At 44.7% G+C, this 27,295-nt stretch overlaps 1 protein-coding gene across 1 annotated transcript in view; it reads right to left on the bottom strand.

Moving 5' to 3' along the window:
* f9a (coagulation factor IXa) overlaps positions 1-27,295 on the bottom strand; it is a 57,770-nt gene that overhangs the window by 27,468 nt on the left and 3,007 nt on the right. The window contains exons 2-7 of the mRNA XM_073057758.1: positions 25,951-26,027; positions 17,924-18,084; positions 10,430-10,454; positions 8,424-8,537; positions 7,499-7,633; positions 4,031-4,290 (exon numbers count right to left, since the gene is read on the bottom strand). Coding sequence (XP_072913859.1) covers positions 4,031-4,290; positions 7,499-7,633; positions 8,424-8,537; positions 10,430-10,454; positions 17,924-18,084; positions 25,951-26,017 — 762 coding nt within the window. The 5' untranslated portion in view covers positions 26,018-26,027. The remainder of the gene's footprint in view (positions 1-4,030; positions 4,291-7,498; positions 7,634-8,423; positions 8,538-10,429; positions 10,455-17,923; positions 18,085-25,950; positions 26,028-27,295) is intronic.

Genomic DNA, 27,295 nt, shown 5'->3' with positions numbered 1-27,295 from the left:
CAATGTGTGTGACCCAGGATAGGGAACGATTTCCAGATGGTGAAGCCCAGGATAGGGAGGGAATTCCAATATGTGTGACCCAGGATAGGGAGGGAATTCCAGAGGGTGAGACTTAGGATAGGGAGGGAATGCCAACGTGTGTGACCCAGGATAGGGAGAGAATTCCAATGTGTGTGACCCAGGATAGGGAACAATTTCCAGATGGTGAAGCCCAGGATAGGGAGGGAATTCCAGAGTGTGTTACCCAGGATAGGGAGAGAATTCCAGAGTGTGAGACCCAGGATAGGGAGAGAATTCCAGAGGGTGAGACCCAGGATAGGGAGGGAATTCCAATGTTTGTGACCCAGGATAGGGAGAGAATTCCAGAGTGTGAGACCCAGGATAGGGAGGGAATTCCAATGTGTGTGACCCAGGATAGGGAACAATTTCCAGAAGGTGAAGCCCAGGATAGGGAGGGAATTCCAGAGTGTGAGACCCAGGATAGGGAGGGAATTCCAGAGTGTGAGACCCAGGATAGGGAGGGAATTCCAATGTGTGTGACCCAGGATAGGGAGGGAATTCCAATGTGTGTGACCCAGGATAGGGAGAGAATTCCAGAGGGTGAGACCCAGGGAAGGGAGGGAATTCCAATGTGTGTGACCCAGGATAGGGAGGGAATGCCAATGTGTGTGACCCAGGAAAGGGAGGGGATGCCAATGTGTGAGACCCAGGATAGGGAGGGAATTCCAATGTGTGTGACTCAGGATAGGGAGGGAATTCCAATGTGTGTGACCCAGGATAGGGAACGATTTCCAGATGGTGAAGCCCAGGATAGGGAGGGAATTCCAATATGTGTGACCCAGGATAGGGAGGGAATTCCAGAGGGTGAGACTTAGGATAGGGAGGGAATTCCAATGTGTGTGACCCAGGATAGGGAGGGAATGACAATGTGTGTGACCCAGGATAGGGAGGGAATTCCAGAGGGTGAGACCCAGGATAGGGAGGGAATTAAAATGTGTATGACCCAGGATAGGGAGAGAATTCCAGAGTGTGAGACCCAGGATAGGGAGGGAATTCTAGAGGGTGAGACCCAGGATAGAGAGGGAATTCCAGAGGGTGAGACCCAGGATAGGGAGGGAATTCCAATGTGTGTGACCCAGGATAGGGAGGGAATTCCAATGTGTGTGACCCAGGATAGGGAACAATTTCCAGAAGGTGAAGCCCAGGATAGGGAGGGAATTCCAGAGTGTGAGACCCAGGATAGGGGGGGAATTCCAATGTGTGTGACCCAGAATAGGGAGGGAATTCCAGAGTGTGAGACCCAGGATAGGGAGAGAATTCCAGAGTGTGAGACCCAGGATAGGGGGGGAATTCCAATGTGTGTGACCCAGGATAGGGAGGGAATTCCAATGTGTGTGACCCAGGATAGGGAGAGAATTCCAATGTGTGAGACCCAGGAAAGGGAGGGAATGCCAATGTGTGAGACCCAGGATAGGGAGGGAATTCCAATGTGTGTGACCCAGGAAAGGGAGGGAATTCCAATGTGTGTGACCCAGGATAGGGAGGGAATGCCAATGTGTGTGTCCCAGGATAGGGAGGGAATTCCAATGTGTGTGACCCAGGATAGGGAGGGAATTCCAATGTGTGTGACCCAGGATAGGGAGGGAATTCCAATGTGTGAGACCCAGGATAGGGAGGGAATGCCAATGTGTGTGACCCAGGATAGGGAGGGAATTCCAATGTGTATGACCCAGGAAAGGGAGGGAATTCCAATGTGTGTGACCCAGGATAGGGAGGGAATTCCAATGTGAGTGACCCAGGATAGGGAGAGAATTCCAGAGTGTGAGACCCAGGATAGGGAGGGAATTCCAATGTGTGTGACCCAGGAAAGGGAGGGAATTCCAGAGGGTGAGACCCAGGAAAGGGAGGGAATTCCAATGTGTGTGACCCAGGATAGGGAGGGAATGCCAATGTGTGTGACCCAGGAAAGGGAGGGAATGCCAATGTGTGAGACCCAGGATAGGGAGGGAATTCCAATGTGTGTGACCCAGGATAGGGAGGGAATTCCAATGTGTGTGACCCAGGATAGAGAGGGAATTCCAATGTGTGTGACCTAGGATAGGGAGGGAATGCCAATGTGTGTGACCCAGGATAGGGATGGAATTCCAATGTGTGTGACCCAGGAAAGGGAGGGAATGCCAATGTGTGTGACCTAGGATAGGGAGGGAATGCCAATGTGTGTGACCCAGGATAGGGAGGGAATTCCAATGTGTGTGACCCAGGAAAGGGTGGGAATGCCAATGTGTGTGACCCAGGATAGGGAGGGAATTCCAATGTGTGTGACCCAGGATAGAGAGGGAATTCCAATGTGTGTGACCCAGGATAGGGAGGGAATTCCAATGTGTGTGACCTAGGATAGGGAGGGAATGCCAATGTGTGTGACCCAGGATAGGGAGGGAATTCCAATGTGTGTGACCTAGGTTAGGGAGGGAATGCCAATGTGTGTGACCCAGGATAGGGACGGAATTCCAATGTGTGTGACCCAGGAAAGGGAGGGAATGCCAATGTGTGTGACCTAGGATAGGGAGGGAATGCCAATGTGTGTGACCTAGGATAGGGAGGGAATGCCAATGTGTGTGACCCAGGATAGGGAGGGAATTCCAATGTGTATGACCCAGGAAAGGGAGGGAATGCCAATGTGTGTGACCTAGGATAGGGAGGGAATGCCAATGTGTGTGACCCAGGATAGGGAGGGAATTCCAATGTGTATGACCCAGGAAAGGGAGGGAATGCCAATGTGTGTGACCTAGGATAGGGAGGGAATGCCAATGTGTGTGACCTAGGATAGGGAGGGAATTCCAATGTGTGTGACCCAGGATAGGGAGAGAATTCCAGAGTGTGAGACCCAGGATAGGGAGGGTATTCCAATGTGTGTGACCCAGGATAGGGAGAGAATTCTAGAGTGTGAGACCCAGGATAGAGAGGGAATTCCAGAGTGTGAGACCCAGGATAGGGAGGGAATTCCAATGTGTGTGACCCAGGATAGGGAGAGATTTCCAGAGTGTGAGACCCAGGATAGGGAGGGTATTCCAATGTGTGTGACCCTGGATAGGGAGAGAATTCCAGAGTGTGAGACCCAGGATAGGGAGGGAATTCCAGAGTGTGAGACCCAGGATAGAGAGGGAATTCCAGAGTGTGAGACCCAGGATAGGGAGGGAATTCCAATGTGTGTGACCCAGGATAGGGAGAGAATTCCAGAGTGTGAGACCCAGGATAGGGAGGGAATTCCAGAGTGTGAGACCCAGGATAGGGAGGGAATTCCAATGTGTGTGACCCAGGATAGGGAGGGAATTCCAGAGTGTGAGACCCACGATAGGGAGGGAATTCCAGAATGTGAGACCCAGGATAGGGAGGGAATTCCAGAGGGTGAGTCCCAGGATAGGGAGGGAATTCCAGAGGGTGAGACCCAGGATAAGGAGGGAATTCCAGAGGGTGAGACCCAGAATAGGGAGGGAATTCCAGTGGGTGAGACCCAGGATAGGGAGAGAATTCCAGAGGGTGAGACCCAGGATAGGGAGGGAATTCCAGAGGGTGAGACCCAGGATAGGGAGGGAATTCCAGAGGGTGAGACCCAGGATAGGGAGAGAATTTCAGATGGTGAGACCCAGGATAGGTAGGGAATGCCAGAGGTTGAGGTCCAGGATATAGAGGGAATCCCAAATGTGAGGCCCAGGATAGCAAGGATTCCAGAGGATGCGACTCAGAATAGGGAGGGAATTCCAGACCGTGATAGGGAGGGAGTTCCAGAGGGCGAGGCCGAGGTAGTTGAAATTCTGTTTAATCAAAATGAATGGTAACAATGATTCTTTGTTTGATAAATGTGTCCTATCTAATACTTAGGATCAATCAACTTCATGGGAACATTGCTCTATGGGAGTTTCCTACATTTACTGCGGCTGTCTGCAGTCCAAACAATGGTTTCCTTCAGCTTCAAGATGTCCTGAGGTGTCCAACAGATATACAAGTGTGTCTTTAGAAGGGTAGGCCATACCTGCCAGGGACACTGTCCTTTCACACACTCCACGCCACCCACAATTTTGGTGTGGTCACCCGCTGACCCTGTGATGATGGTGTAGTTAAAGACCTCAGTGACGTTTCTGGAATTATGAGCAGTTGTGGCATTAGATGAACGAGGCTTGTCTGTAACATTACTGAAATATGAGTCAGGTACGCTGGTGTTCCTTGTCGAAAAGGTGTTATCAAGTGACCGCACTGCATTGATATCTGCAATTTTTCCACAAGGGTGGTCCACTGTCAAAACAGAACTCAGAGATTAATAAACACAAGATGCCCTACTTTCTGCAGCTACCCTTTGCCTTTCTCTTTCTCCTCCAGAGAATCCAGAAATTGGGAGTGCAAAAGGACTTGGGAATTGTACGTTTGTAGTTCAGGATTCCCTGAAGGTTCATTTGCAGGTTGAGATGGTAATAAGAAACATAGAAAATAGGTGCGGGAGTAGGGCATTCGGCCCTTCGAGTCTGCACCACTATTCAGTATGATCATGGCTGATCATCCAACTCAGAACCCTGTACCTGCTTTCTCTCCATACCCCCTGATCCCTTTAGCCACAAGGGCCATATCTAACTTCCTCTTAAATATAGCCAATGAACCGGTCTCAACTGTTTCCTGTGGCAGAGAATTCCACAGATTCACCACTCTCTGTGTGAAGAAGTTTTTCCTCATCTCGGTCCTAAAAGGTTTCCCCTTTATCCTTAAACTGTGACCCCTCCTTCTGGACTTCCCCAACATTGGAAACAATCTTCCTGCATCTAGCCTGTCCAATCCCTTTAGAATTTTATATGTTTCAATAAGATCCCCCCTCAATCTTCTAAATTCCAGGCAGGCAAATACAATGTTAGCATTCATTTCCAGAACATAAAAGCAAGGATGTAATGCTGAGGCTTTAAAAGGAATTGGCCAGACCACATTTGGAGCATTGTCAGCAATTTTGAGCTGCATATCTAAGGAAGGATGAGGGTCCAGAGGAAGCTTCCGATAATGATCTTGGGAATGAGAGGATTAACATCTGAGGAGCATTTGTACTCACTGGGAGGGGGTGGGGATCACATTGAATCTGACCGAATATTGAAAGGGTTGAACAAAGTGGATGTGGAGAGGATGTTTTCAATAGTGGGAGATTTGTGGACGAGAGGACACAGCCTCAGAATAGAAGGATGTCTCTTTCGAACAGAGATGATGAGGAATTTCTTTAGCCAGAGGGTGGTGAATCTGGAATTTATTGCCACAGACAGCTGTGGAGGCCAAGTCATTGGGTATATTTAAAGTGTAAGTTGTAGGTTTTGATCTTGATTGGTGTGTGCTCTTGATTAGTCAGGGTGTCGGAAATAATGGGGAGAAGGCAGGAGAATGGGGTTGAGAGGGATAATAAATCAGCCACTCGTTGGGCAGAATGACCTAATTCTGCTTCTATATTTTCTATGTCTTCATCTCTCCACTGGTATGAGACCATAGGGTTTTTTAACCATCCCCTTTAAGATTTGGGGACCAGCAATATGAGGCAATAGACAGGCACTGGAGGAACTTGGGTAACAGCTACGGAGGGAAATGGACCATCAGCCAATGAGATTTACCCACTTCACCCACATTGTCAAACACCTCCTCTACTTTAAACTACTGCTTTTTTGAGGTCATGCATTCCTTAATTGCATTGAGGAAGCAAATGTGCATTGACCATAATGAAGTTGTAAATTAATATTTTACATCAGTGCCAGTAATCACTAGTTCCATTTCTGTTTTATAAATACGCCTGCAGTTGAAGCCTCTGGGCATTGTATGGCCCTCTGGTTCACTGTTTCCCACCACAGAGAGTTCTCTAAGCCTTGACAAGATCTGCCATAGAGATATTTTCCTGTGATCAGTCAACACTGTATTGACCAGGATGCTGGAAGGCAAACAAGACAGGATAGACTTTAAATATTTTTTCCCTGTTCATTTTTATATTAAAAATGGAGATAATTTGATTTTATTATGACCATCTTCAAGGCTACTGGTCTTCAACAATAAATGTTTTGTAAAGTCAACATAAATCTCATGTGGAAGATGATATTGTAGCTGCAAATGGCCAGTGAATCCAATTGGGATTTCAGGAATAACTCTCTTCCCAGCAGAGTTAAGAGCAAAGAACAGACTCCCACATGAGACAAGGTTCATGCATTCACTGCTCTGGTACATCAGCCAGCAGAAACAAAGACCCCACCCACCCCAGGCATTCTCTCTACTCCCCTCTCCCCTCCAGCAGAAGATACAAAAGCCTGTACCACCAGTCTCAAAGACAGCTTCTACCCCACTGCTATAAGACTATTAAATGGTTCTCTTGTATGATAAGATAGATTATTAACTTCATAATCTACCTCATTATGGCCTTGTACCATTTGAAAAAGAACTCCAGCACAATATAGATCTTTCAGCCCACCATATCGCGCTAACATTTAGATCTACTCTAAGGTCAATCTAACATTTCCCTCCTACACAGCCCTCCATTTATCTATCATCCGTGTGCCTAAGAGTCTCTTAAATGCCCCTAATGTTTCTGCCTCTACCACTATCCCTGGCAGGGCTTTCCACACACCCACCACACACTGTGTAAAAAAAACCTACCTCTGACATCCCCCCTATACTTTCTTTCATTCACCTTAAAATTATGCCCCCTCGTATTAGCTATTTTCGCCCTGGGACAAAGGTGCTGGCTGGGCACACCGTCAATGCTTCTTCTCATCTTGTACACCTCTATCAGGTCACCTCACAGTATCCTTCACAAACAGTCCACTTGCTCTGCTCTTTCTCTGTAACCAGATCACTTTATTCTCAATTCTGTTCTTTTACCTTGAACTACCTGGATGCAGTGTTGGAATGAAATGATCTGTATTGATGGGATGCAAGGTAATGTTTTACCTACCTCAGTACACGTGACAATAATAAACCAATTCTCCAATCTCAGGGGAAGTGGGTCTCACAAGGTAAAGATTCCTGATGAAAGGTTTTAACCTGAAATGTTGGAACTGAAGCTTTATGTGCTGGAGCTTTGGAGAAGCATTAAGTTAGGTAAGTCACTGGGACCGAATGAGATATACTGTGGGAAGTGAAGGAGGAGATTACTGAGCCTCTAGCCATGATCTTTGCACTAGAACTGAAGGTGATGGGTTAAGGGTGAAAGGTGAAATATTTAATGGGAACCTGAAGGGAAATTTCTTCACTGAAAGAGTGGTGCAATTGTGGAAGAAGCTGCCAGTGGAAATGATTGAGGCAGGTTTGAGTGCAACACCTAAGAGAAGTTTGGATAAATACCTGGATGTGAAGGGTAAGGAGAGCTTTGGTCTAGGTGTACATCAACAGGACTAGGAAGGATAATATTTTATCACAAACTAGATGGACTGAAGGGTCTGTTGCTGTGCTCTAATATTCTATGACTTTAAGACGACAGTAAACACAATGGCCTTACCTGTAGGAATACACGAATGTTGGTCCTCACCAAGTTTGTAGGTCGGAGCACAAGCACATTTCACACCTTTCACAGCATCTTTTTTGCAGAAATGGTGGCATCCTCCGTTAGCCAAATTGCAGAGTTTTAAAGGTTCTGCATAGACACAATAAACATTCAGCAAACTGCAGCCTTTGTGTGTGGAAGTGGGGTCCTTTAACAATCAGATAAACTTTCCAAAAAACAAACTATATGAAATATTCCCCTAAAGTAAGATTAACTTTATTTGTCACATGTACTTTGAAACATCAAAACGTACAGTATGTGATCACTTTATTAGTTACACCTGCTCGTTAATGTGATCTTTAAGTGTTGTTAGGGTTAGGGTTAGGGTCTTTGACAGTGGAATGATTGTTAGTGCTATACCATAGAAAAGAAAAATTTCATTCAAATTTGTAGATAAAAATTAACCAAACCTATTCAAATAATGCTATACCAAAAGAAGCTTCCAGAATCAGACAAAGAGCTATTACTACAAGAGGAGACATTGAACAAGTGCATATACATACTGTGACCACTAGGAAACATACAAAACAGTTACAGTAGTTATACAAAAATACAAGCAGCATAAATGGTTAAACTCAAAGCTCAAAGTAAGTTTATTGTCAAAGTACGTATATATCACTGCAAAGAAAATTATAATGATACTGTCTAATCCAACATGTGCCCTCCACATGTGGCAACACTAAATCAATGACAAATTGTGCTCTTTCAAAGTTCAAAGTAAATGCATTATCAATGTACATGTCACCATATGCAACCCTGAGATTTGTTTCATTGTGGGTATACTCTTAAAGTCCAAGAAACATTATAGAATCAATGAAAGACCACATCTATAAGGATGGACAAACAACCAATGTGCAAAAGGCAAAATAGCTCTCTTTACCTCTCTCACAGTTTATCCCTTCAAAACCTGGTGGGCACAAGCAGTAATAGGAAGAAATCCCATCTTTGCAACTACCTTGGTTTAGGCAAGGATTGGACTCACATTGGTTTCCATCTGAAAATGAAGCAGCTTAATCTTAATGAGGTAGAAACCATTCAAGATCACCAATTTATGCAACCTACAGAACTTCCAAAGGTATAGCAACAGGCTGGGTGGGATTTACAGTGAAAGGAGATGGACTTCCTGATAGACATACAACTACACTCAGTGGCCACTTTATTAGGTACACCTAGCCACCTGCTTGTTAATGCAAATATCTAATCAACCAATCAAGTGGCAGCAACTCAATGCATAAAAGCATTCGGACATGGTCAAGCAATTGAGTTATTGTTCAGATCAAACATCAGAATGGGAAGAAATGTGATCTAAGTGCCTTTGACCATGGAACGACTGTTGTTACCAGTCAGGATAGTTTGAGTATTTCAGAAACTGCTGATCCCCTGAGATTTTCAAGCACAACAGTCTCTAGAGTTTATAGGGAATGGTGCAAAACAAACCAAGGATCATCCAGAGAACGGCAGTTCTGTGGGTGAAAACGCCTTGTTAATGAGAGAGGTCAGAGGACAGAGGCCAGACAGGTTCAAGCTGACAGGAAGGCGACGTTGCCATGCATTACTACAGCGGTGTGCAGAAGAGCATCTGTGAACACACAACACATTGAATCTTGAAGTGGATGGGCTACAGCAGCAGAAGACCAGGAACGACCACTCAGCAGCCATTTTATTAGGAACAGGAGGTACGTCTGCAAGGACACTTTTCAACCATGTTTAAGAATGAGATGCATTAGAAGATCCTGAGACCGCAAACAGCACGGATCACAAATGACTGAGGATTGATAGGATTGACATCTCCTTGACTTCTCTGATCTAGATGGGAAACCACTACTGGCTGAACACACCTCACCCTTTTCTCCAGAGTTGGGAGTGAGGGTTTGAAGATATGAGCCACTGGCAGAAGCTACCAGACATCTGATGAGGCAAAACAGTGGATTCTGATTTCTAAATAAAATAGACTCATACTCACAACCTACCTCCTTACTGAACATCGAACAGTACAGACCCTTCTGCCCAGAAAGTTGTGCTGATATTTCACCTTACTCCTTGATCAATCAAACTCTTCTCTCCTACATAGCCCCGAATTTTTCTATCATCCATTTGCCTATGAAAGAGTTTCATAAATGCCCCAATATTATCTGCCTCTACCACCAAACCCATCAGTGTATTCCACAACCCACCACTCTATGTGTGAAAAACCTACTCCTGACATCCCTAGTATCCTTTCCTCCAATCAATTCAAAATTATGCACAGTCATAAAATCGCAGAACACTACAGCACAGAAACAGGCCCTTCAGCCCATCTAGGCCATGCTGAACTATTAATCTGCCTTGTCCCATCAATCTGCATCTGGACCATAGCCCTCCCATCCATATACCTATCCAAATAGCTTTTAAAGGTCGAAATCGAACCCTCATCCACCATTTGCACTGGCAGTTTGTTCCATCTCTCACCACTCTCTGAGTGAAGTTGCATCTGATATTAGCCACTTCCACCGGGAAAAAGTCTCTGGTTGTCTACTCAATCCATGACTTTTATCACTTTACTCACCTCTATTAAATCATCTCCCATCCCCCTTCACTCCAAAGATCAAAGCCTTAGCTCACCTCACCGATCCTCAGGACACTAGTTTACTGTTTTGCACCTCACCGTCTGCCTGCATTGCAACTTCTCTGTAAATGTTGTACCTTCTTTTGCAGCTCAGTGCTGTTCTGCCTCGTACTATCTCAACAAGCTGATGAAACGATCTGTAAGGATGGCATGCTCTGTACCTCAGTCCTTGTGACAATCATGAATTGATTCACCTCACATCAAGCTTTAATATTAGGACAGGATAATATAGATACAAACCAGTACATGCTTAATTAAGACGTGATTAAGTTAAAACTTACCTACATATTGGTTCCAAAATTCAAGCTATAAGAAATAAGAAAAAAAAATTAAATTATACATCTACACTCAGTGGCCACTTTATTAGGTACATCTGTATAGATGCTCGTTAATACAAATATCTAATCAACCAATTGTGTGGTAGCAACTCAATGCATAGAAGTATGCAGACATGGTCAAAAGGTTAAGTTTTGTTCAAACTAAACATCATAATAAGAAACAAATGTAACCTAAGTGACTTTCACTGTGGAATGATTGTTGGCGCCAGATGGGGTGGTTTGAGTATCGCAGAAACTGCTGATCTGCTGGTATTTTCATGCACAACAGTCTTTAGAAATAACAGAGCATAGTGTGAAAACAAAACAAAAAAACATCCAGTGAGCAACAGTTAAGGGGGTGAAAACACCTTGTTAATGAGAGAGATCAGAGGAGGATGGCCAGACAGAAAGCTGACTGGAAGGTGACAGTAAACTCAAAAAACCACATATCACACCAATGGTGTGCAGAAGAACATCTATGACTGTACAAAACATCAAAGTACAGGAGATTCTGTAGATGCTGGAAATCCAGCAGAACACACACAAAATGCTGGAGGAACTCAGCAGGTCAGGAAGCATCTATGGAGATGAATAAACAGCTGATGTTTTGGGCTGAGACCCTTCTTCAGAACTGGAAAGGAAGGGGGAAAAGCCAGAATAAAAATGTGGGGGGAAGGGAAGGAGGATAGCTAGAACATGATAGGTGAAACCATGTGGTGGGAAAAATTGGTGGGTAAAATCAAAGCTCAGGGCGTCGGGGGGAAGGCATTGACATGGATTGAAAACTGGTTGGCAGATAGAAAGCAAAGGGTAGCGGTGAATGGGTGTTTCTCGGAATGGCAGGTGGTGACTAGTGGGGTGCCACAGGCTCGGTATTGGGACCACAGCTGTTTACCATTTACGTTAACGATTTGAATGAAGGCATTGAGAATAACATCAGCAAATTTGCTGATGATACTAAGCTGGGTGGCAGTGTGACATGTGATGAGGATGTTAGGAGAATTCAGGGTGACTTGGATAGGCTGGGTGAGTGGGCAGATACTTGGCAGATGACGTTTAATGTGAATAAGTGTGAGGTTATCCACTTTGGGAGTAAGAACAGGAAGGTAGATTATTATCTGAACGGTATAGAGTTGGGTAAGGGAGAAATACAAAGAGATCTCGGAGTCCTTGTTCATCAGTCACTGAAGGTGAATGAGCAAGTGCAGCAGGCAGTGAAGAAGGCTAATGAAATGTTGGCCTTTATTACAAAGGGAATTGAGTACAAGAGCAAGGAAATCCTCTTGCATTTGTACAGAGCCCTGGTGAGACCACACCTGGAGTATTGTGTACAGTTTTGGTCTCCAGGGTTAAGGAAGGACATCCTGGCTGTAGAGGAAGTGCAGCGTAGATTTACGAGGTTAATTTCTGGGATGTCTTGACTGTCTTACACAGAGAGGTTAGAGAGACTGGGCTTGTACACGCTGGAATTAAGGAGATTGAGAGGGGATCTGATTGAAACATATAAGATTATTAAGGGATTGGACAAGATAGAGGCAGGAAATATGTTCCAAATGCTGGGAGAGTCCAGTACCAGAGGGCATGGTTTGAGAATAAGGGGTAGGTCATTTAGGACAGAGTTAAGGAAAAACTTCTTCTCCCAGAGAGTTGTGGGGGTCTGGAATGCACTGCCTCGGAAGGTAGTGGAGGCCAATTCTCTGGATGCTTTCAAGAAGGAGCTAGATGGGTATCTTATGGATAGGGGAATCAAGGGATATGGGGACAAGGCAGGAACCGGGTATTGATAGTAATTGATCAGCCATGATCTCAAAATGGCGGTGCAGGCTCGAAGGGCCAAATGGTCTATTTCTGCACCTATTGTCTATTGTCTATTGAAATGTAAAGGGCTGGTGAGGAAGGAATGTGATAGGAGAGGAGAGAGGACTGTGGGAGAAATGCAATTAGGAAAGGCACCAGGGGGCTATAGGCAGGTAAGGAGAAAATGTACAAGGCCAGAGTGGGGGAAGAAGAGCAGAGTGGAGGAATTTTTTATTTTTACTAGTAGGAGAAATAAATATTCACACCAATGGGTTGGAGGCCACTCAGGTGGAATATGGTTGTTCCTCCACCCTGAGTGTGGCCTCATTATGGCAAAAGAGGAGGCCATTGACCAAGATATTGGAAAGGAATGAGGATAGGAATTAAAATGTTCGGCTACTGGGAAATTCTGTTTTTGGTGGATGGAGTGGAGGTGTTCAACAAACTAATCTGCCAATTTGCCAATTGCCAATCCAATCTGCCAATTGGATCTCACCAATGTAAAGGAGGCCACATTGGAGGCACCGGATACAATAGATGACCACAACAAATTTGTAGGTGAATTGTTGCCTCACCTGGTAGGACTGTTTGGGGCCCTGAATGGAGGTGAGGGAGGAGCTGAATGGGCAGGTGTAGTACTTTGGTTGCTTGTTGGGATAAGTGCCAGGAGGGTGATTAGTGGGAATGGATGAATGGACAAGGGAATCGCGAAGGGAGCAATCCCTGTGGAAAGTGGAGAGGTGGGGAGAATTAATTCGTGTTTGGTGGTAGGATCCCTTGGGAGATGTTGGAAATGCCAGAGGATGGTTGTTGGATGTGGAGACTTAAGGGTGTTTTAGGTAAGAACAAGAGAAACTCCCACTGTTAAGGTGGCGAGAAGATGGGGTGAGCGCAGATGTCGGGGAAATGAAGGAGATGCAAATGATGATAGCTTCAATGGCGGCAGAAGGGAAATGCCATTCTTTGAAGGAGGAGGACATCTCTGACGTTCTGGAAAGGGAAGCCACGTCCTGGTAACAGATGCGACAGAGATGAAGGAACAGAGTAAAGGGAATAGCATTTTTACAGGAGTCGGCATGCAGAGATAGTCATGGGAATTGGTAGGTTTATAAAAGATGACGGCAGACAGCTTATCTCCAGAGAGGGTGGTTTCAGAATAGACCAAGTGAATTTAAGGGCAGGGTGGAAGTTATCTAGTTATTTATTGAGATAAGTGTGGAACAAGCTCTTCTCCCCTTTGAGCTACACGGCCAGCAATACTCCGAGTTAATCCTAGCCTAATCATAGGACAATTTACAATGACCAATTAACCTACCAACTGGTACATCCTTGGACGGTGAGAGGAAACTGGAGCACCCAGAGGAAACCCATGCAGTCATGGGGAGAACATACAAACTCCTTACTGGCAGCAGCAGGAATTGAAACAGGATCACTGGTATTCTAAACCATTGTGCTAACCACCATGCTACCATGCTGCCCAGAGGCAAAGCTAATGAAATTGACGAGCTCAGCATGGGTGCATGAAGCAGATTGAAAGTTTCCGAGGAGATCGAGAAGGTGCGAAGTGTTACAGATGTAGGTGGAAAGCGACTGAGCCAAAGGGAATACAATGGATTTGCGGTGTGAGGACATGTATCCAGGCAGAGACAATGGGCCTGCCCAGAGAGTCAGGTTTGTGGATCTTGGGTAGGAGGTAGAAATGAACAGAGTGGGGTAACGGAACTATGAGCTTGGAGGCAGCGGATGGGACTTCTCCAGAGTTGGAGGTCAGTGATAATGTCGGAGACAGATTGTCAGAGTGGCGTCCTCTTCAAATGGTAGATAACAGGAGCTGACTAAGAGTTGCCGCCTGGCCTCAGCAAGTTCGAGACCAGCCCACCACACTGAAACAGCATCCCCTTTGTTGGGGGCTTTGATGGTGAGGTTGGGATTGGTGTGGAGAGAGCAGGGGGCAGTACATTCAGAGGGAGTAAGGTTTGAGGAGAAGAGGGGAGTGCTGAAGTCGAGATGGTTGATGTCTCATCAACAATTAGAGATGAAAAGCTCCAGAGCAGGCAGAGAACCTGAGGGGGGTTGCCCAAGGAAAGGAGGAGGGTTGCAGATGGAGAAAGGGTTATTGGTGCAGGGTGGGAAACTTTGAGGTGATGGGCTACAGCAGCAGAAGAGCGTGAACTTACACCCAGTGGCCACTTTATTAGATACCTCCTGGACCTAATAAAATGATCACTGTGAATGTAGAATCAGAAGAAATTATGGATCAATGACTCAACTAAAGGACTGTACCTCCAGCTGTTTTACACCCTTTTAGAAGTACACGAGGAGCTTTCCCAGGGTTGAAATGTTTAATACATTTCTTATTTTACTTATCTTAGAAGGGAGGTGCTGAAACTGGAGAGGGTTCAAAGGAGGTTCACAAGAACAATTTCCAGATTGAACAGCTTGTCATATGAAGAGAGTTCGATGGCTCTGGGCCCCTACTCACTGGAATTCAGAAGAGTGAGGGATGATCTCATTGAAACCTATCGAATGGTGAAAGGCCTTGACTAAGTGGATGTGGAGAGGATGTTTCCTGTGCTGGGAGAAATGAAGACCAGAGGACACAGCCTCAGAATAGAAAGGCGTCCTTTTGGAACGGAAATGAGAAGGAATTTCTTTAGTCAGAGAGTGGAGAATCTGCGGAACTTGTTGTCACAGACAGCTGTGGAGGCCATCTTTATATATATTTAACGTAGAGGTTGATAGATTCTTGATTGGTCAGGACATGAAGGGATACAGGCTGAAGCAAAGAGATTGGAACTGAGAGGGAAAATGATGAAATGGCGGAACAGACTCAATGGGCCAAATGACCTAATTCTGCTACTATATCTTATGGTCTTAACACCATGCATTTAGGTGAGAGGGGATAATTTCAAAGGAGATGCGAGAAGCAAGTTTCTTTGCACAGAGAGTGGTGGGGGTCTGGAGTGTGCTGCTAGGGGTGGTGCTGGAGGCAAATATGAGAGAGGTGGTTAAGAGGCTCTCAGATAGGTACATTAATGTGCAGGGAATGGAGGGGTACGAACAATGTGGAGGCAGAAGAGATTAATTTAGTTAGGCCTTTCAAAAGTCAAGAGGTTGTGTTGCAATTTTATAAAACTCTGTACGTCTACACATAGAGCATTGCATACAGTTCTGGTTGCCTCACTATAGGAAGACTTGTGGAGAGGGCGCAGAATAGGTTTATCAGGATGCTGCCTGGTTTGGAGGGCACGTGCTATCATGAGAGGCTGGATAAACTTAGCTTGTTTTCTCTGGCGCGTCGGAGGCTGAGGGGAGATCTGACAGAGGTTTCCAAGATTATAAGAGACATAGATATGTCTCTTATAATGTTAGAAATGTCTAACACCAGAGGACATGCATTGAAGGTGAGAGGGATAGGTTCAAGGGGGTTGTGAGGGTAAGTTTTTTTTTACTTGGTAAGTCACGGAAGCCTGGAATGTGTTGCCTGATATGGTGGTAGAGGCAGATACGTTAGAGGTTTTTTAAGAGATGTTTGGATTGGCACATAATGTAAGGAAGATGGAGGGCTATGGACATGGTGTAGGTAGGAGGGATTGATGCTTGAGTGTTTTTTATTTGCTTTTTAACTGGTTCAGCACAACATTGTGAGCCTGTTCCTGTGCTGTACTGTTCTATGTTCTATCCTAATAAGTTCAGCAAAGTAGTCGGGCCGAAGGATCTGTTCCTGTTCTGTACTGTTCCATGTTCATCGTTTTCTTGAAGGAGACCTTTTGGCCAATCACGATCATGCTGGTCACAAACAAACTTTAGGACATTCAGGCATAACTCTGAAAGTCATGGCTCTCTGAGTGTTAATTGCACTGGACAACAAAGAATTTGCTTCCTGAATACTTTTGGGTGTATCATATGGATTTTGAGCTGCTAATCATGAAAGTCACCATTAAATTTTTCTATCACAAACCATTTTGTAAAATTGCCTATATTTGGTTATTTCAATTTATAATTCAAGTCTTAATAACTGATGCCAAAATTAAGGAAAGCATTTTTGTTGGGCCACAAATTAAACAGGTTATCAACGACTGGCAATTTGAAGAATTTCTAGTGGGATCGGAGAAAATCACATAGAAGACATTCAAGGATGTTGAAGAAAAATTTCTTGGCAACTAGAGCACCAAACTACATGCAGCTGGTTGACAGCATGCTTCAAGCACACAAAACCATGAAGTACAACGTCACTAAAGATTCATTTTCTGCATTCCTGTTTAAACATCTTCCCTTCAGAACTCTGCTCATTTGTTGTCCAGTGTTATCAGAACTGGTTTGGGTGCGTCTCAGTATGTTACAATAAAGATTGGCTTTATTTGTCACATGTACATCAAAACATCAAAATGTGCAGTGAATGCATTGTTTACATCTAATTAAATCAGCAAGGATTATGCTGGGGGTCAGCCTGCGAGTGTCACCACACTTCCAATGTCCATAACCTCTACATCTTTGGAATGATGGAGGAAACTGGAGCACCCGGTGGAAACTCCTCAAGCAGTCACAGGGAGCACATACAAATCCCGTACAGACAGCGGAGGGAATCGAACCCCAAATGGTGATTGCTGGCACTGTAAATCATCGCATTAACGGCTATGCCGCTATGGCATCCCTATTGTTCCGTGTACTGCCAGCACAACAAAGAGGTTATGATTCCCAAGAGTATTCTATCTTTCCTGGGATTGAAGCAGCTACCAGCAGGAAGTTTATGAGAGGTGTTGGGAGACAGGTTGAAAGAGTCAGGTGTGACATGCCAGGGACAATCCAAGAGGAGCTGATAGAGTTCAAGTGTGCAGAGGAGCAATGGTTGGACCAAGGAGAGAAAATCAGGGCATGAGGAGACAGAAGGGAATTACATGGACAGTTTGCGTTTAACGGTACAGACTGCATCACCAGCTTCTAGGAAGAGACCAAGTAAAGCACAAGCAGGAATTCAAAGCCTTACAAACAAGCTGGATAAACTCAGCAGGTCGGGTAGCATCCACTGAAAGGAGCAGTCAACGTTTCAGGCCGAGACCCTTCATCAGGACTCAAAGCCTTACATGGGCCGTCTTCGCCCAGGGGTCAGACATCCGTGTGAGTCTGGTGTTTAAACCAAAGCCTGAAGTTCAATGTCTGAAGTGCAAGTACATAAGTTGAGCACCTGGGTGATTGGTTGTGACCTGAATACGTCTGCGAGTTGGGGCCAGATACTAGAGGCCTGGAGGCAGCTAGTTGTAGAGTCGGAGGACTGTCTGTATCTCTGCATGGGAGGAAGGAAAGGGGCTCATCTCGGTTTTTGTTTTGGTATTGTGTTCTGCCAAACATTGTGCACGTGCTATGTTGGTGTCAGAATTTGTGGTTACACTTGTGGGCTGCCCCCAGCACATCTTTAGGTTGTGTTGGCTATTAATGCAAACAATGTATTTTATTGTTTGTTAATCACTGTACTGTACCTGTGATAAATACATCAGAATCTAAATCAAACTCCCGTTACCTCTGCCTCATTGTCTTGCACAAATATGGTGCAACTGCATCACCTAAACAAGTTCACCAAAATACTCGAGGCACTGGCTGCACTTTGCAAGTTAATTACTCAACACATATGTAATTCTTATTGGGTCTGTAAAGAAAGCTTACCGTGCCTTCCTTGTTTTCAAATATTTCCCGTGCTTCTTCATAGGAACACTTTTCCTCATGGCACTCTCTCTCTAGGTTACCCGCCTTAACTTCCTCAAAAAATTGATTTTCCCGTCTCTGCCTCCGTAAAATGTTGTTTGCCTCTTTGTTTTGAAGGAAAACTGAATCAAAAAGAAATACAGTAAAAAAGTAGAAGGGAGGATTGACTCTGTTGAGAAATATCATCAAGCTGTCAAATTAGACCATAAGACCATAAGACACAAGAGCAGAATTAGGTCATTCAGCCCATTGAGTCTGCTCCATATCCCATCACGGTTGATCCCGAACCCCATTCATCTGCCTTCTCACCATATCCTTTGATGCCCACACCCATCAGGAAACGATCAACTTCCACCTTAAATATACACACGGACTTGGCCTCCACCACAGTCTGTAGCAGAGCATTCCACAGATTCACTACTCTCTGGCCAGAAGATTCCTCTGTGTCTCTGTTCTAAAATGTCACCGCTCAATTTTGAGGCTGTTCCCTTAGTCTGGATACCCCCACTATAGAAAACATCCTCTCCACATCCACTTTATTTAGTCCTTTCAACATTCAGGAGGTTTCAAAGACATACCCCACCCCTGCATTTTTCTAAACTTCAGTGAGTGCAGGCCCAAAGCTGCCAGGTGCTCCTCATATGTTAACCCTTTCATTCCTGGAAGCATCCTCGTGAACCTCCTCTGGACTCTCTCCAATGATAACACATCCTTTCTGAGATATGGGTCCCAAAACTGTTGACAATACTCCAAGCACGGCCTGACTAGTGTCTTATAAAGGCTCAGCATCATCTCCTTGCTTTTATACTCTATTTCCCTTTGAAATAAATGCCAACATTGCATTTGCCTTCTTTACCACAGACTCAACCTGCAAATTAACCTTCTGGGAGCCTTAAGTTCTTCTGCACCTCTGATGTTTGAACCTTCTCCCCATTTAGATAATAGATATCTATATATAATAGATAATATTGTTCCTTTAACCAAAATGCATTATCATACATTTCCCAATATGTATTCCATCTGCCACTTTTTTTGCTCATTTTTCCAATTTGTCTAAGTCCTGCTGCAATCGCATTGCTTCCTCACCACTACCTATCCCTCCACAACTCTTTGTATCATCTGCAAACTTTGTCACAAAGCCATCAATTCCATTATCCAAATCACTGACAAACAATGTGAAAAGCAGTGAACTCAATACTGACCCCTGAGGAACACCACTAGTCACTGGCAGTCCTTTTTATTCCCACTCACTGCCTCCTGCCTCTCAGCCATTCTGCTATCCATGCCAGTATTTTTCCTGTAGAACCATAGGATTTTATCTTGTTAAGCAGTCTCATGTGTGGCACCTTATCAAAAGCCTTCTGAAAAATTCTGACAGACGTGTATATATTATGGGAGGAATTGATAACGTGGACAGTCAGGATCTTTAACTGTGGGTAGATCATCCACCTTTTGCCCTTGCTCTCCCCATGCCATTCTGAAACCTCGTCAGGGGCTGTGTGCCTTGAGATTTAGTGGAAATGGTGAGCAGTTTCAAGTTCTTGGATGTCAACGTCTCTGAAGATCAAAACAACAAACACAAATTTCTGTAGGAACTCAGCAGGCCAAGCAACGTCCATGGAAAAGAGTAAACATTCAATGTTTAAGTTGAGACCTTCATTAGCAGATGAAGGGTCTCTGCTCGAAACATCGACTGTTTACTCTTTTCCATAGATGCTGCCTGACTTGCTGAGCTCCTCCAGCATTTTGTGTGTACCCCTTGGATTTTCAGCATCTACAGATTCTCTCATGTTTGTGTCTCTGAAGATCTATCCTGGGCCTAACATGTCAATCCAATTACAAAGAAAGGCTAATTGTACCTATATTTCATTAGGAGTTTGAGAATTGATTTGTCACCAAAGACTCCTGCAAGTTTATACAGATATACCATGGAGCACATTCTAACGGGTTGTATCACCTTCTGGTCTAGAGGGGCCACTGCACAGGATCAGAAAAAGCTGCAGAAGGTTGCAAACTCCGCCATCTCTATCATGGGCACTAGCCTCCCCAGCATCGAGGACACCTTCAAAAAGTGATGGCTGCAAAAGGCAGCATCCATCATTAAGGGCTGTCACCACCCAGAACTTGCCTCTTTTCATTGCTACCATCAGTGAGGAGGTATAGGAGCCTGAAGACACACGCTCAATGTTTCAGGAACAGCTTCTTCCCCTCCATCACATTTCTGAATGGACAATAAACTCATGAACACCACCTCACTATCTTCCCCTTTGTTTTTGCATTACTTACTTAATTTAATTTTTATATATACTTCTAATTATAGTTTACGTTTTGTATTATAATGTATTGCTGCTGCGAAACAACAAATTTCATGAAATATACCAAGTGATAATAAACCTGAATCTTACTCTGAGGCTAGTAACTGCTGTGGAAAGAACTAACTTCTTTACGTCTGTGCACATTGGATGAGATACAGTGAGGGTGTCAGTACTTCAAATTATCGGGACGTTATTACCTCTGGAACCCACAGGACTCAAGGACTGTTGAGAACAAAAAAAAAGTTCAGTTGTAAACAGACTTCTCCTGGAATTCCTGAAGGGAATGGTTTACAGATGAGATGTCTTGAATTTTGGAATAGACTCCTCCTGGAATTCCTGAAGGGAATTGTTTCTGAATCAGAGGCGTGGAATTCTTAGGGGAATTGTTTACAGATCAGAAGCCTGGAATTCCCTATGGGAATTGCTTATGGATCAGAAGCCAGCTGAATTGGTTTATTCTTTCTTTCATAGTTTAGTTTTCAGAAATTACTGATTGAAACAGAGAGATGGACAGTAATAAAGGCTTTGTTAGAACTTCTAAATATTCTACAGGATATGCAAATAAGGTGAGAGGGTGAAGTTGAAGGAATTGGAACTGGTTTTATTATCACTGACTTCACAATGTGGTTTGCTGTTCCATGACAGCAGGGCAGTGCAAAATAAATGGGAATAACAAGGCATTATTCATAGATTGTTCATAAATATGATGGCAGGGAGGAAGAAGCTGGTCTTAAAATGTTGAGTGTGTGTCTTCACAGTTGCAATAAGAAGACAACTGCCCCAGCTTAGTGATGGATCCTGCCTTCTTGAGGCAACACCTCTTGAAGATGTCTTTGATAGTGGGGTGGGTTATGCCTGTGAAGGAATTAGTTGAGTGAAGTTGAAGTTTATGGTCGTTTAATCATACACATGTATACAACCCAATGAAACAGTGTTCCTCTGGGGGTATGGTGCACAACACTCTACACACAGTCACATATAGTACATACAGTAATACGAACAGATCATTTAAAAATATTGTGTAGGTGTACAAGTTTGCATAAAGCGCATAGATCACATTTTGTTACTGCCTGTTGCTGCCGCTGTCATGGATAACGTGTACCGGGTGGTAGCAAAGTGTTCCGAAGTCTCGCAGCCTGGGGGAAGAAGCTGTGACCTAACCTAACAGTCCTTTTCCTTACACAGAGGTACCTTCTGCCTGACCATAGGAGATCAAAGAGATTGTGGGACGGATGGGAGAGGACCTTGACGAAGCTGAGGTCTCTGTGAATGCAGTGTTTCTGGTATGTGCCCTGGATAGGTGGGGGGGGGGGGGGGGTGGTGGAAGAGAGATTCCAATGATTTTCTCAGCAGTCCTCAGAATCTGTTGCAGGGTCTTGTGGAAAGATGCCTTGAAATTCCCATCCCAGACCGTGATACAGGTGGTCAAGACACTGTCGATGGTGCTCCGGTTAAATGTGATCTCACCAAGACATTGGACTTGGTCAGCAGGGATGGGCTCACTCGGATCCTCCCTAAGACAGACGACAGAGCATGATCAAATCCTTCCACAGCACAATGAAGGGGACTGTGAATTACAACCGCAGCTCTTCACAGCCCTTTGACATGAGCAGTGATGTTAAGCAAGCCCGTCTTTTTGCCCCAACGCTTTTCAGGGACTTCTTTGCCCTTCTCCTGAGGAACACATTTGGCACTGCAACAGAGGGGATCTGCCTCCACACTAGATCACATGGCAGGCTCTCTAACCTCGGCCACCAAAGAGCCAAATCCAAAGTGTGTGAGACTACGATCACAGACATGCCATCTGCTGATGATGCAGCATTCCCCACACACCCCCAGAGCCTGATGGATCGCTTCTCCCAGGCCTGCAAGTGATTTGGCCTGTAAAAGTAAACGTCTTGGGCCAAGGTATGGAGGCACCACCAGTCATTTCCACTGATAACTACAAGCCTGATGTGCTGAGGTTCCCAAGTGTGAACACCCTGCTCGGGCAGGGTAGGTTGTGCTGGCTGGGCCACGTATACCACACGCAGGATGGCTACATCCCAAACAACAGTCTCTATGGTGATTCGGCTTGCGGCAAGAGAACCGCTAGCCACCCGCAACTGTGCTACAGGGATGTGTGCAAGCAGGACGTGAGAGCGCCAGTCATCAACACTGAGTCCTGGGACGAACTTGCAGCTGACCACACTAGGGGAGAAACACCCTGAAACAACACCTCCTTAGGTGAGGGACGATTCCTGAAAGTGGCAGAAGATGAACAGGCCCATAAGAAGGAATGCTGTATCACCGGCAGAACTGAGAACACTTCCAGATGTGACAATCGCAACTGAGACTGCCTCTCTCACATTGGTCTCAGCAGCAAGTGATGGCACTACACCAACAACGTAGCTGGGACGTTGACCCTGACCAACGGAGGGTCACGCTAATGAATGGGAGTGGGGAGCTTCACTCACCTCAGTTTCCACAGGAACCGGAGACACTGTTTTGTTCCCTGACTAAAGAGGTGGTGTTGAGAGATCAGGTGAGATCTTCCATTATGCACGCTCCCAGAAACTGGGTGATCTCCATGGAGGAACCGTTGATGTGTAGTAGTCAGCTTGTACCATCCCGAAATCCACAATCATCCCTTTAGTGGAGTCTACATTGAGAAACAAGTTGTAGTGTTTGCACCATTCTACCAGCCAGTCGATCTCCCCTCAGCTTGCCGTCTCATTGTCATTGTTGAAGAGGGAACCACTGTTGGGACTTCAGTGAACTGTTAGGGAGCTGGATCTAACACACAGCGACGTGTCAGCAGTGTGAACAGGAGGGGAGCCGGTGCTCAGTGTGATGTTGCAGCCTACACGGACTGTCTGAGGCCTCTCCATCAAGAAGTCCAAGATCCATTTCCAGAGGGAAGTGCTGAGACCCAACAAGGACAGTTTACCCAGTCACTTCTGGGTACTGCTTGAGTTGAATGCCGAGCCGAAGTTGATGAACAGCATTCTGATGTAGAAGACACCATTTTCCTTTTCCAGCTGGGAAAGGACTTAGAAGAGTGCAGAGGCTATTGTATAATCAGAATCAGGTTTAATATCACCAGCATATGTCGTGAAATTTATTGTCAAATCAGTGGACTGATTTGGGTGATATACAAACTGGTAGATGTTCAATGTAGTGGGAAAGCACTACATATTAATTATTTAATACAGTTCATGACCAGCTGTTCAAAGCACTTCATTATGATTGGGGTCAGTACAGTTTGAGCGACAGGTTACTATCGATGCAATGCTCCTCAGACAGGATGAAGAGGTCAATACTCCCCAATGCCATTAGGCTTTACAATTCAACCGCCAGGACTTAAGAACTTTTTAAAAGCTATTATTAATGCTTTTTGAGATAGTGATTTAGATGCATATCATATTTTTTACTGAGTTAAGTATTGTATGTTATTAGTTTTGCTACAACAAGTGCATGGGACATTGGAAAAAAAAGTTGAATTTCCCCATGGGGATGAATAAAGTATCTATCTATCTATCATTAAGGGAGATTACTGTCAACTTCTGAGAGGATGCTGAGAGGATGGTAGCGTACTTGAAGCCGGTAAGGGTCTCGGCCCGAAACGTCGACTGCTGATTTCCATGGATGCTATCCGACCTGTTGAGTTCCTCCAGCATGTTTGTACGTGTTGATTTGACCACAGCATCTGCAGTGTACTTTGTGTAAGGATGCTGAGCTGTTTCAGAGAGGTGTTGAAGACGTCCATAAGAGCATCTGCTAGCGAGGCTGCACTGTCTCTCCAGGTATGTTGTCAGGCCCCCCCCAGCTTTACATGGGTTGACCCTGACTGGAGTCTTCCTTACACCCTCTGCAGTCTCTTGTGATCCTGTCCATACCATGTGATGATGCAAACAGTCAGAATGTGTGGGGCATTTTGCTTGTTACCCAGGGAGTGGTGGGTGTCTCGAATGGGATGTTGGGCATTTAAGAGTGAGCGAGGGCAAGAGATGAGTACATAGCGAATGGAGGGAGATGGATCATGCGCAGGCAGAAGGGCTTTAGTTGAATTTGACATCATTTTTGGTGCAGATTTTGTGAGCTGAACAGACTATTCCTGTGCTGTACTGTTCCATGTTCCGGCACACTTCTCTGTCCTTTCAGAGCTGCTTGTGGAACAAAACATTTGTCATTGTTCCTGGACCTGGTCCATGTGCCCCATATCACTCGAGGCTGCAAATGTTTATAAATATATCTATTATGAACATTGATTTCTCTAATTTCTGATAATTTCTCCCCCCACTCCTCCCTTCTCTCTTTTTCCATTCCCTACTCTGGTTCCCCTCTCACCCTTTCTCTTCTCCTCACCTGCCCACCACTTCCTTCAGATTCCCTGCCCCCTTCTCTTTCTCCCTTGGTCCACTCTCGTATCCTATCAGATTCTTCTATCTTCAACTCTTTTTACCTCTTCTACCTATTACCTCCTGGCTTCTTGCTTCTTACTCCTCTCCCACCCACCCACCTTCCCCCTCACCTGGTCTCACCTTCTAGCTTGTACCCCTTTCCCCCCTTCACCATCTTATTCTGGCAACTTCCCACTTCCTTTCCAGTCCTGATGAAGGGTCTCGGCCTGAAACGTCAACTGTTTATTCCTCTCCATAGATGCTGCCTGACTTGCTGAGTTCCCCAGCATTTTGTGTGTGTTGCTTTAGATTTCCAGCATCTGTATTGTGCTTAGATTAGTTAGGCCTTTAATTACTAGCTTAACTAGGTTAGTACAACATCATGGGCCGAAGGCCCTGTTCCTATGCTGTTTTCTTGAAGGAAACATTTAAATGACTCTTAGAAAGGTACATAAGTTTTGAGAGAAATCAGGTGTGAGGACCATATGCAGGCAGAAGGGATTGGGTTAGTTGGCCATTTGATTACTAACTAATTGGGTCAGTGAGGGGCCTGTTTTTATGCTGTACTCTTCTGTTCCCTGTTAGAACGTAGAACACTACCGCAAAGTACAGGCCTTTCAGCCCATGATGTAGTGCTGACCTTTCAACCTACTCTAATATCAATCTAACTCTTCCCTCCAACTTAGCCCTCCATTTTCCTATCATCTATATGCTTAAGAGTATTTTAAATGTCTCTAAGGTATCTGCCTCTACCACCATCCCTGGCAGGACATTCCATGTAGCCACCACTCTGTTTAAAATACTGACCGCTGACATCCTCCCTATACTTTCGTCAAATCATCTTAAACTTATGCCCCCTTGTATTAGCCATTTCCTCCCTGAGAAAAAATCTCTGGCTATAAAAATGTTCTGAGACATCAAGGCAATACTCCAGATGTTGTTCAAAATAATGCAAAGGATTTTGTCACGCTGTCTGAGGAGGGTTTTAGTTTGAAAGTTTATCTGCGAGAATGCATCTCCAACAGAATCTCACTGCCTTGCTACAGCTCTCAAGTCAAGGCCAAGAATGTTTGTGAGAATTCTGGAGGGGATTTGAACCCACATCCTCCTAGCTCAGGGGCAGGGGGTTTACTGAATCAATTATGGGTGAGATTTAGAGAGAAGAAGGGGAATTTGGGAAATAGTTGGCGAAAATGGATATACGACAGATAAAGAGAAATGGCTATGAACTAACAAGTTGTGAAACCTGGAGGTTTTTCAAATTTCTTTTTAAGATATGAAAGTGTCTTACCTTCTTGGGGATTGCAGCTAATGACTCCCAGAAGACTAGTAGCTATTAACAAGCCGATTTCTCCCATTGTTCTCTGCCTAAAATTTAAAATATAAAGCTTGGACTGATGGGGAAGGGGAGAAAACTCGTTTAATGATTAGCTAAGACAGTTGAGTTAGCTGTATTTGATTTTCTAGACAGTTTACTTAGAGACCTGGCTGGAAGTCAATTCTGACAGCTGGACAAGTCCTAAACTGCACAAAATATCAGAAAACAACCAAAAAACATGAAAATATAAACTTTTCTTGCTTATTTCTCTCAAACAGATTTGAATTATATAGGAATAAAACAGATTTTAACAGATTTTTGACAACTCAACAGGCTAGTTTTTCACTCTATTAACCAACATACAAACACACAGAGTTTACCACACTCATCTCTGAATGCAAGCATTTTAGCTGCTATCTTGCTGTTCTTGAATCTGGTTGCTGTTTTGAATTTGATAGAAAAGTTCAAAATTCTGAAGCATTTTGATAGACTGAATGAGGTTTGGTGATCAAAAAATGTATCGAGAGGAGAGCCAGAGACTTTTGCCCAGGGTTGAAATGGCTAATACAAGTGGGCATAACTTTAAGGTGATTGGAGTGAAATATAAGGGGGATTCTTACTTCAGTGGTTGGTAAGTTGATGGAGAAGATCCTGAGAGGCAGGATTTATGAACATTTGGAGAGGCATAATATGATTAGGAATAGGCAGCATGGCTTTGTCAAAGGCAGGTCATGCCTCACCAGCCTGATTGAATTTTTTGAGGATGTGACTAAACACATTGATGAAGGTAAACATGAGAAAATCTGCAGATGCTGGAAATTCAAGCAACACACACAAAATGCTGGTGGAACGCAGCAGGCCAGGCAGCATCTATAGGAAGAAGTACAGTTGACGTTTCAGGTCTAGACCCTTTGTCAGGACTAATGGAAAAAAGAGATAGTAAGAGATTTGAAAGTGGGAGGGGGAGACCCGAAATGATAGGAGAAGACAGGAGGGGGCGAGATGAAGCTAAGAGTGGTTGTAGATGGGTCATATTCTGCATTGAGGTTGGTGACCAGTGGTGTGCCTCAGAGATCTGTTCTGGGACTCCTTCTCTTCCTGATTTTTCTAAATGGCCTGGATGAGGAAGTGGAGTGATGGGTTAGTAAATTTGCTGATGACACAATCGTTGGGGGTTTTGTGGATAGTGTGGAGGGCTGTCAGAGGTTACAGTGGGACTTCGATAGGATGCAAAACTGGGCTGAGAAGTGGCAGATGGAGTTCAACCCAGATAAGTGTGAGATGGTTCATTTTGATAGGTCAAATATAATGGCAGAAT

Source organism: Hemitrygon akajei, chromosome 10 (assembly GCF_048418815.1).
Source record: "Hemitrygon akajei chromosome 10, sHemAka1.3, whole genome shotgun sequence".
Lineage (NCBI taxonomy): Eukaryota > Metazoa > Chordata > Chondrichthyes > Myliobatiformes > Dasyatidae > Hemitrygon > Hemitrygon akajei.
The sequence above is the reverse complement of the archived record's forward strand: the minus strand, read 5'-3'. Positions and strand labels throughout refer to the sequence as shown.